This window comes from Meleagris gallopavo, chromosome 9 (assembly GCF_000146605.3).
Source record: "Meleagris gallopavo isolate NT-WF06-2002-E0010 breed Aviagen turkey brand Nicholas breeding stock chromosome 9, Turkey_5.1, whole genome shotgun sequence".
Lineage (NCBI taxonomy): Eukaryota > Metazoa > Chordata > Aves > Galliformes > Phasianidae > Meleagris > Meleagris gallopavo.
In genome coordinates, this window is record NC_015019.2 from 8,769,436 (window position 1) to 8,781,550 (window position 12,115).

The window sequence follows — 12,115 nt, forward strand, 5'->3', positions numbered from 1 at the left end:
AAAAAAGACACGACCATTTACCAGAGCTTACTTCTGAAACAGAAAAAAATGGATATTAACTGTTAAGTAGTGCATTTTACTACTGCTATGATTGAATATCCTCTGATCATTCTGACTGGAGACCTGCCTGGAATGTCCCTATTGATGCATTGTCAGCACACAGACTATGTTGAGAGCTTCTGTTGCTAATGCTCTACAAGATGGCTCCTCTTTCAAAAGATTATGTAAATATAGGATCTCAAGTCAAGAACAGAAGAGTTAAGAGAGAATTTTGAAGTTGCTGGTTAAATATTATGCACTACATCTGAACATAATCCCTGCTATCAAGTGGATATCCAGAAGTATACAGGTATTCAAAGCACAGTGCTTGAGTAACACCTTCATTGATCCAGAGCTAAGAGCAACTAGAAAATGGCATATCTGTCACCCTATTCTTTTTCACTTAGTGTATTACTTGGGAAATAAAACTGTAAATGTAAGCAACATGCAAAAGTCTCTTCAACTTTCATCTCACATTCCAAACTGCTTCAAGTACATCCTGGTTGCAGCTCAGGATTAAAGCCAACAAAAATAACAGGAAAATGAAAGGTCATTGAATATTCTTTTTTTTTTTTCAAGTCCACTTCTTTTCTTTTATTTTTCCTTATGGTATTTATGTGGTATACAATTTTGTTTTTTCAAAAAATATATATTTTTAAAAACTACATCTGTTCCTTTCAGTAACCACAAATATGGCCTTATACCATTCAAAACTCCTCAGAGTTTTGACACGATTCAGAAAAAAAGTACTTTTCTATTTAAAATGTCATTCTCACAATGCTTCAAAATTCTCAGTTTCAACACTGAGCAGTTATACTGCCTGGGGGACCTGATTTCTGCCCTAATGCATCTATCACTGATGCATTATTTATTCTAAAGTACCAAGCACATTCTTTTAAAATAGATTAGTTAAATTCCTTGCCACTGTAATTGCACAAATTTAAAAGCAGTGCATAAGAAAATACATTTGTGCAGAAATGTACTGTACCTTATGTGACATTTCCTTATTGTAGGTTCAGAAGAACACTCGTGTAGCAACCTGGATCTACTTATGTGGTCACAGAAACCTGTCTTTGACTGCTTTGCATGAATTCATGATTTCTAGTTAAGTTATTAAAATCTCCATAGCTTAATGCATTCCATTAATGCCACAATGAGCAAATACTCACTGAAAATTAATTACTGAGTATTTTGCAGTGAGATTTGAAATCTCTTCTCAGTTCTACACTAGCTCAGATACTGGTTCAAAATGATGCTACAGGCTATTACTTAATGTGGTAGGCATCAGCCACTATCTCAGATGCTGGACTGCAGTACAGGAGCATCTGTAAGTTGGCAAAACAACATTCAGACTAAAACTTGTCTCTTTATCTCTCCAGGATTAACAAGTAAAACAAATCATTTCCAAAGTATGACAAAGCCACTGAGGATATGATAGAAACAATTTTTAAGTATTAATATTTAAAAATACAAAACACTTTATGAAAAAGTACCTGAACCATATTTCCAAGTATAAACAAATTGCAAGTAGTCATAAAGCAGTAGTGTTAAAAACTGGTTATTCAACTAGCTGCTGGGCAATGCATGAATTATACGATCCTTTTTTGCCTTCTCTTTCCCTTGCAGGCCTACATGGTTGGAAGGTTACCAAGATCTTCAAAACCCAAGGTCTCTGTAATGATGTCTCTTTGAGGAACCTGATCTTTGAGCAATGTGGTCTTTTAAGGAACGTGATCTAGTGGGAGGTGTTTGTGCCTATAGCAGGGGGTTGGAAGTAGATGATCTTAAAGGTCCCTTCCAACTTAAAGCATTCTATGATTCTGTGTCATTGCTATGTTGTAGATGCACATCTAGAATCTATAGATACCAAAGCTTCCTATTACTTAGACTTGTTTTTCCTATGTTAAAATGATAAAAATTAAAAAGGGCAAATAGACGTGTTTTGAAGAACAACTGGAGAAGCAACTACAGGTTAGATTATTATTATTACCACTTTCTCAGCCCTGAAACAATAACAAGCAGTTGTAATGTACAAATGTCTCCCTTTTTTCTGCTCAAGCCTGAAAAATCTTACTAGATCTGCTTTACATTCTACTCATCTTAAGAGTTTTGTAAGCAAGATTCTGTAGTTGCATATTTCTCACACATCTGTTTTTGGCATTTGGTAGTTTGTGGTTTTGACTAATGTTTTTTGCAACCATTTCCTTGAGTATGCTGTATATTATATTACCTGTAAGAAGCATCTTTTTGGTCCTTTTTTTTTCTCTTTTTTTTTTTAGACAAAATGATATGATCATATCACAGAACCAACACAAGCAACTGTACAGTCAAGGCTACTTCATTCAAATATGTGCGCACAAAACTTTAATATGTGGGATAAAAATCATCTGACAGATCCCATCTATCATTCTGCCATTTAAAAATATTTCTCAAATTTTTGAGAGATACGAAACAGTCACATTTTGGACCTGAAATTTAAAATCCATGGAGAAGGATTAGAAAAGGAAAATCAGTCTATAAAAGAAATTAATTTGTCTCGGCCCATAATAGATTTCCAAAAGTTTGTTAAACCAAATGTTCATGGAAAATATGGCAGAAGTCTAGTAGACATTTATGTCCTGCCTATCAAGGATGCTCTGACACACTGAGCATATGCAATCCTTTCAGAGTAATTAGGTATGCTGACAATTCTGAAATAATTGGCACCAGGTGACGTGTACAGTGAGAACAACTATCCTTGTTGTACCTCAGGATACTAGCTATAATGTAGTGAAATGTATAGCATTGAAGAAGATTGCCAGTTTTAGATACTTGGTGGAAGCACTGTAAAAGAATTAATTATTTTGTATTCAGTGCAGGGTTTTACTTCATTAACAAGTTCAGGTCATAAAAGGATGCAAAGATTTAAAAAAAGAATAATTATCCATATGTACACATTGCAACAAACCTTATTTACAGCATTCCATGACAGTCATAATTTATTTCAAAATTTATCTTTTAATATGACATATTTGATGAAACTAAGGTATCTGGTACATCATCAAATAAAATGTGAAAGAAATGAAGACAGAAATCACTATAGTATTCATTAGAATTAGTTCATTAAATTCAAATGTAAGAGAAACAGCAGTCCTTGTTCTTAGAATTTATCAAATTTAAGACAGTTATAAACAGTAACTTTTGTGCATACTGAATTATATGTTAATTAGAAAATTCTGCTTGCTCTTTTCAAAAATTATGTTAGATACACATTTGAGTTTTCATCCTCAGAGGCATTCTGGAAAAAAAAAATTGAAGGTGTTTTTTTGTTTTTTTAATACTGAGAGGCGATGTCTCATACTTCGTACTGGCACCATTTTTTCCACCTCTTAATTTTTAATAATTTTGCGTGCAAAGCATTTAAATAAAGAAAATTTAATCTGTGTAATTTATCTTCATATTTTAAGTTAGCAGGTGAAAGAGTTATGATGTTTGCTAAGAGATATTAATGCTTTTCTCACTAAAACTGGAAAATTTATTCCTCAGATACTGCAACTGAATTTCTACAAGTTAATAAGTACATGTAATTCATGGATAAATTACATCTATTTAAATACATGAATAATAGGAGAAATTACCTTTCAGTATCTCCACTGACTGTGTCCCCTGCTCTCTGTAGAAGAAAAACAAATAGCATTAAGCAACACTAAAGAGATGCACTTCTTTGGTGTACTCAACGTCATGATAACCACAGCAGAAGACGACACCGAAGTAAATCACACTTCTCATTCTGTAACTCAAAGAGAAAAGAAATGGAAAAGATTAACTTCTACGTAGATGTTATTCCACTATGAAGATCATGTTTAAAACAACTTACTTGCAAATAACTTCAACTGCTGGCATACTGCAGTCAAACTTAAGTAAAACAAGAAGCTAAAAATGTCAAAAGGTCAGTTTGCAAAAATATTAAAATTTGAATGGGTGCTCTAGAATGTGTTATATGTAAAGGAAAACATTGCAATATAGACTTGCAGAAGAAAACTGTAGAGAATTTTAAAAACAATGAGAAACCTGCCATCAAATCTTTCTTTAACACCATGCTTGCATAGCTTTGCATAACTTGATTTTCTAAACTGAAGTTATTTATCTGAAGTTTGGAATTGAACTCTTTTAGGAGCAAGTGATTCAGGATTAAAAATAAAATATTCAAACTCTTTATTATTTTAAACCAAGCTTTCTGATGGTTTTCCCACAGCTGAAAAGCAGTTTCTCTTCTTGAAATGCAGAAATTGCCACTTGAAAAATTTTTGACTTTAAATCCTTTCTGAATAACCAAATGGGAAACAGATTCTTTTTTTAGAAGTATAATGCCTGGGGTTTAACATCACTACTTTTGGTACACTGTAAAATATTTAATCTCATACGACCTCAGTAAACAGTTACAGAACTTAGCTGCATAGTTCACATATCTACAGACAGGAAGTCTGCTGGTTCTATTTTTAAGTCTGCTGGTTCTGTATTTAACTCCATAGACTCTGAAAAATATATAGTCTAACTCACACAGATTTAAAATAAAGTTTTGAAATGTTCAGGGGACAAATATTAATTTTGCCACTTCCTTCCTTCACCCCAGATATCATCATATATCATATTTTAATGACTAGTGGATGGTTTGCCTCTGAAAACAGCCAGAAAACCTTAAATAATTAAGTTATTCTGTTAATAAATTAGAGAGGGAATTATGATGTTGTAGTATTTTTAATCTCTCAGAAGTCTTGTTTGTCTACATCTAATGAAATTAAACTAGTTACCTAACATGATATCACAGACATTTTAATAGAGCAGGACCTTTAGTCTTTATCTAGAGTGCAACAGTCTCTGTCTTAATTGTCATGGAATTCTAGTACCCCACTTATGATGCCCCTCATGCTCCCTCTTATTCTGACACACTGTAGTTGTAGTTATAAAAAGATATTTTACAATAGCCTTTAAGTTTGCATCCCTAGAGGATATAGGGAAATTTACCTCTTTACTAAGTTAACCATGAATTATAAACAATATGGAATTTCATTTCAATAAGGTAGCTGATGAAGAGTACTGAAATGGCATCCTCACAGTTAAAAGGAAGGAAATCTCCCACATACCTTATTAAGTCTAGGCAATGACAGGAGCTCTCTATTGAGTAATTGAGTACAGAAAGTGCTAACAGGTTTTCTTGTTTAAACTGAGTGATATAAATGACTTAATCCTCCTTAGAGTATACCTGAAATTTAAAGTGTAAAGTACCTACAGAAATGAAAATATAGTGTCTGGAAACATTCATCAGATTTTCTCGAATCAGACTGAGAGATAAAAGCATACAGCTATAGCAAAATATGTGTTTGAAGAGCTTTAGTAAAATCCTGCATAATAAATGTCAGATTTCTGCTGCTGTTAATGCACTATTAAATATGAATGAACTGATCTGATCATCCCTGAAAATAGTGTGCACAGTCTAGTAAAATACATTGTGTGGCCAACCAAGTAAAAGAAATTTGACAGCAGTGCTACCCATGCTACTTTTACCAAAATAAATTTTATTCATCATAAAAGACTTGTAGTTTTTCTTCTCATATCCTTTTGCCTTATAGTGTTACTAATTTTAGCCACTAAAAATAGGAAAGTAATTTAGTCCATTTAATTGTTTCCCATTCTAGTTTTTAATAGGTAGAGGTCTTTCTTTTCTAAGGCTACTCCAAAATTAAAGCATTTCCAGATCAGGATCTATTCACTTTCTCTGTGAATAGGATTCATCCCATACTCCCTGACAAGGCCAACATACTTTTCACTGTTCAAGCCACACTGGCTATCTTGTTTTCATCTCCTATCTTGTTTTCATCTCTGGTTCAGGTCTCTAATCTTCCTTCCAAAATAATGCACAAAGAGCACTTGTACCATGGCTGATCATTTTGGATGAGTGTTCAAGATTCCTTTTGACCAAACAGATTCAATTGATTCAATTAGTGTAACTGCAAACAACTGTTTGCATTTTGTGAACTTGCATATATTAGACTGAAATAGATACAAGAGTAAAGTATGTTTCTGTTAATAAAACAGTTTTTCTAGAAGTCTTATTTTCTATGCTACTAATTTTCATAAATGTTGAACAATAAAATCTAATTAACTAAAGGATAGTCTGTCATAAGGAAATTTTACAATGGCTCTATGATAGTGGGAAAAGGAAAAGATGAGTAAAATCTGTAACTATTCATCGATTATGCAAATTTTTATGGATTAACAGCTCATTGCAATTTACCAAAGAAGAAATTAGCTGTATAGGCAGAAGTAGCAAACAGTTGATATGAGTACGTAAAGGATATTTCTCTTAAATATATTGCATCAATAGCAATTTAAATCTTATTTCTGACTGCCTAAGTAATTTACTTATTTTTTAAAAATCTTTGCTCCCAACCAATTCATTAATGACACACTTACTATTGCTACTTTAGTAGGGATTACTCCATATTTATATACATACACACATGGATGAGATTTTATTTGACTAAATTTTTGTCCCCAAAATACTATCATTTGAATGCAATCTCACTGCTAACTTGAAATGTCAACCTTATAAAAGGATTTCTGATAGCATATATGTAAAACCAACAAAACCCACACTGACGTTTTTATAAACGTGTACATTGCTACAATTAATTTCCTTGTGGAATTCAATTGCATGCACAGATATTTACAGTGACATATACGATAGACTTCTATCTGCAATTTCATCAGTGTTACGCATCTTTTTTTGTGAGCAGTTGCTTCTTAAATTCCTGTTATGTGGAAAACAAATTGCCTTAGCCTAGTTCTCAAATTAAACTTTACTTCATCTTACTAAAATGTCACATTCATGAGTAGCAGACACGTGGGAGGCTCATGAAGGACAAGTCTCGCCATGCTGCCACATACTATAAAGCACAAACTCTGTGAAATTCAGGTCACTGGCACCTACTGGCTTTCTTTCAAGTCAGCTTTGTATTCATGTAGCTCCAAGAATTTTCAGTGGATCTACTTCAGATTTGCATAAGCAGAAATGGAAGGAGAATGAGGTCTGTACCTGCAATAACTCAACAACTATTGACCTAAAATTTCTATAAATAATTGAAAAATAAGTGAAGAAATGATATAAAATCACAGGAAAAAAGTCTGCAGAGATACTCTAAAGGTGTTTAAAAGTCACTGTTTACTTGTTTACATGTGGAGAAGACTAGAATTCTTGGTAGTGAGATTAGAATATCTTGATAATGAAAGTTACTAATTACAATGACCAAATGAAATATATTCCATCTAGTTACATCATATATTCAAAAGCAAACTAAAAGGTTTTCCTTTACCTTTATAATAAATATTGTTCCTCCGCCCTTCTATATTCAGATATTTAATGCTCTCCAAAATTACTTCTTCAGCTGCTTCCTGAACTCATATATTCATTATCCTAAGCATTTCTTTACAGAATGCTTGTTCAAAAATGAAACTGTAGCTGTGCTGCCAGGGGCTTTATTTATCTCTCTAGCTCAGTGAGCTGATGCTTAAGCCACTGAAGACGTAACGTTTGCAAAATTATTATGCTCTGCAAAAAATGAAAGCTGCCTTTGAGGTTTTTCTTCCACTCCTGTTGAGGGGTGAGATAATAGAGACAGGAAATAATCTTGTGCAAGACACACACGTGAAATTCAAAGAATTCAATTTTTAAGCTGAAAAAATTGTGATAGATGAAAAAGTAACTAAGGATAGAAAAGAAAATATCCAGTCAGAAATTTTAATTATGTTCTACATTATGGATATTATGCCAGTGTATAAGAAGTAACAGACAGCAGCAACATTTTTAAACATTTTAGGAAAAAAAACATCTAAAAGAGAAGACACCCCAGATCATAGATGAGATTTTAAAAGTGCTCTAGGAGAGCATCTAAAAGAACATTAGCCCTTTGGCTAATGATTTCTCATGTAATAAATTAGAAAAAAATCCTCAAAAGGCCAAAGCACAGCAACTGATAGACTGTATTTTGTACTGACTGAAGTCTCTTTCTCCTCATGAATCCACCCCTTTAAAGGAAATTTAAGGGAGGTTGATCCTGAACATCAAAAGATGTAGACAACAAAGAAACAAAAAAGCCAAAATAAAAGCTCCACCTAATTTCTTCAAAAACTAAGCGTAAATACAGCACTCTAAAGAAATTGAAGTGTATGCTAAGGTTTAGAGAACAGAATTCTATTTGATTACAGAAAAATTACAGGATAGAGTGAATTTTAGGCTAGTAGTATTGAAGTTGGTGTAAAAGATCACAGACATGAAAAATGTACTACAGCACACATGAAAAATGTACTACAGCTCCTTCTGGAAAGTCAATGTACAGAGCCCTTATACAGCTGTAGATCCAAGCACATGAAATTATGCTGATAGATACGGAATGTAGTTTTGAACTACATTCAGTAGTAAGTTTCTAATGTCAAGAAGCACAAATATTCTCCTATTGAGGAATTAAAAAAAATTGACATGCAGACAAACATTCAGCAGTGACTTTCCTGCACGAGATTTTATGGGAAAGGTAAAGGAAGCGGAAGAAGAAGAGTGGTCCAGGTTGGAAAGATGTAGTGCAGCTTGAAGAAGTTACACAGGCCAGGGAAAGAGATTCAGTTCTTTTTCCTTCCTTTTCCTCAAGGAACAGGCTACCCAGGATCCTCTATGGAGAACTGATCTTTGTTTCTTTCATGCCGACAATGCTGTCTCTTGACTCTCACCTGGAAACTGTCTAGGAAGCTGAAAAGGGAAAGGATGAGGGCCAAGGTTCCCAGTGTACATAGAGGAAGACTCAGAGGAGCGTCTTCAGCATACTACCGCTGGCTTCCTGCATACTGATCTCTTGGTCATTAACAACAGAAGATGATATCTGTATCACAAGGAAGATGAGTTCACACATTTGCATTTTCTGCATTCTTCTGGATGAAGAATATTCCAGTTATGGTAGAAATAACGTCAGTTTAATATTAATCAACATGTGCTGAATCAGATCAATCCAAATGGCTGTTAATTTACCCTTAAAGAACATCAAGAAAATAATAAATATTTCTACAGGCTTCAAAAAATTAATAAAAATAAATTCATCGGCCTGAAAAACATAATACAGTATATCTTAGCTCTACTGTGACTTTCTGGAAATAGAGGATTCTGGATTGCTTCACAAATAGCAGCTTATTTATGAGAATACAGCAAGTTAAAAATGCTTCATTCGCAATCTTTTATTAACAGTAGTAGCTCATTTGAACATTGTAGAATAAAAATCTGTGCTAATACAGCAGAATTATTTATGAAAACATGCTGTATGCTTGTATAAAGATAGCCTCGTATATTAGGATTTTTTTACTGTATCTCAGACTTTGGATAGTGTTAATAAAAAAGGAAAACTTTTCCTAATAATTTATTTCCCCCAGCAACACCAGAACACTTTAAGATGAGGGGAGGGAACCAGAGAAAGCATCTCCTATTTGTCTGGAGGGCAAGGCAGCAAAGAGTAGATACAGGAATGTTTACCCCTTTATAAACTAAAGGTAAAAATGTTGGAAATCCCAAGCTACAGGAATGCCATCAAAGCTTGACACTGTGAAAAGCAGCAGATGTGCAGTGTACAACAGGAGTATAAATGGAAGGAGATACTGTAAATTGCCTTTTCTATTTTGAGTTATGTTTATAGATTATGAAGAGAGGTTAGTTTATGGAATTATGTTTGAAGAGAACTGAAAACAAATATATAATTGGAGATTCATGTTTTAAGGTGGTCCTTGCAGCACCAGCAAGATACTCAGCTTGATGTCAGCTCCAGCTTCCATGTATACAGTTAAGATACAGAAATGCAGAACAAATGCATAGCAATCTTATCACTCAATCACTAGAAAAGGGCAGAATCAGTTTGAAGCTATAGAACCTAAAAAAACACATATTAGCTTCTCAGATCTTATAGATTCCTTGCAATCATCCTCACAGTGATTTCTCAACATACCAAGAAAAAGAAAAAGAGTGTTTTCCACCTTTCAGATGCTTAAAAAGAAAGATAGAAGTTACCTGTAAGGAAACTCATTTTTTGACAGTTAAAAGGCTTTTTTTTTTCTTCTTCTAGTAACAGAAAGGAAGAAATAAAATAAGAACTTTTCCTACAAAATTGGCAATAAAAGACTTCTTCTTCAGTCATATGGAGCTGAATACATATGATTCTCCCAGATTACCTCAATTATTGTATTTATCGTAGTACTCAGACTACTTACCATCCAGAATAACATCTGGAACATCTGGCACATCCCACCATGCATACATTACAGAAAAAAAAGAGGATCTGCATTGTTTCTGCATACATTTTAGTTCTCAGCATGTACCACTAAATTTTATGTCTTTTGTGGAGCTGTCTTCTGCAGTTCCAAGAACAGTCAGATAGCATTTACATTATTCAATGCAGAAAAAAGGCATAAACTGCCAACTTTGTGTCATCAGCAGCAAGAAACTAAATAGCAAGTTTAGCAATCCCTGTGAAACAATGACTAATCCTACACTAATATAATGCTTCAAATTACCTTTACAATGGTTCTACTGCTGTAATATTCCCAATGACTACCCCATTGCAGCCATTAGTTGCTTTACTACGTAGAGAAAGCTGTATTGAAATAATATATTTTAAAATTTGTTAAAAAATCGTCTTTTACACTAAATTTTAATTCACAAAAAAATTAAATGATTTAACAGTTTGTAATTCAATTTCTTAATATATACTACAAAACAAAATTCTCAGCTACTTTGTAGAAAATAGTCCAGAGCATCTATCATCAAATAATATAGATGAGCACTCATTACCTTACATGAGAATTTAGTATCCAAAGGATTGAATTTCAGAGCTTCAGAAGGAAGTGCATTAAAACCATGAAGTTGGACAATATGTCAATTCTCAGATTGAGTCTGGACTAAGAACTCCATTATTTCTTTTAGACAAGAGCTGGTTCCCATAGTGTGAAATGGAACTGACCAGCAGAAAATGTACAGTTTGCTAGAGATTTTAAAAATCCTGAGCAGCAAACTTTCAAGACAAAAAATGTTCTCTGTTCAAGACTTTTTGCCTTTTGGTTTATGGTGAAAAAATATGGAATGAAAAATATATCTTGTAGGTTTTTTTTTTGTTGTTGGGCAAACAGCCAGTATTACCCTACCTATATATCCATTTTACATAGTAATTCTGCATCCTCACTTCAACTTATGAAATCAGTCTGATTGCTTAATTTTACGTTCCAAATGCACATTACTTCCAAAGCATTAAACTAATTCTACAAATATGCAATTACCGATTTTGTAAAACTTCTTACATCTACATCTGGTAATCTGAACTCTTTTCTTTTAAATATATGTATATTTGTGTAACCATGCTTAAAGAATAAAGCAATGGCTAAATGAGACTGTCTATCTATCTTTGGATGCCCCATCCCTGGAGGCATTCGAGGCCAGGCTGGATGTGGCTCTGGGCAGCCTGGTCTGGTGGTTGGCGACCCTGCACATAGCAGAGGGTTGAAACTGAATGATCATTGTGGTCCTTTTCAACCCAGGCCATTCTATGATTCTATGATCTCAAGTTTATCTTTTCATTGTGCTGCATTTGTTTGCTCACAAGAAATGGGAAGGTGATGGAGCTCTTATCTTTCATTATTATCTTCATTTTCCAAAGCATTTGCCTGGATTCAAATTTTGATCTCCATCCTCAAATTCTGGATATATATTAAACATGGAGGAATTCATGGAAATTTGATTACAACTGTTCTGTACTTTTGACTTTCATAAGAGAACAAACTGCGTCTGTCTTCTGCCTCCCAACATCCAAGAAGAGGCAAAAGACAAGAAATTAATTGGAAAATTAAGATAATATCAAAGAAATGATTATTTAAAAAAAAAGGAATTAGCAACAGCTGTTTAGCAACAATTTGGTTAGGTAAGCTCTGAAATATCTCCTTTTATGTCCTACTAATTGTAAATTCTCAATTGAATAAAATCTCATCACCTAAATAAATAAATATACTGAAATACTTT

At 33.5% G+C, this 12,115-nt stretch overlaps 1 protein-coding gene across 1 annotated transcript in view; it reads right to left on the reverse strand.

Moving 5' to 3' along the window:
* The window catches only part of LOC104912176 (connector enhancer of kinase suppressor of ras 2-like), a 173,753-nt gene that overhangs the window by 38,699 nt on the left and 122,939 nt on the right, over nucleotides 1-12,115 (reverse strand). The window contains exon 15 of the mRNA XM_031554656.1: nucleotides 3,657-3,691. Coding sequence (XP_031410516.1) covers nucleotides 3,657-3,691 — 35 coding nt within the window. The remainder of the gene's footprint in view (nucleotides 1-3,656; nucleotides 3,692-12,115) is intronic.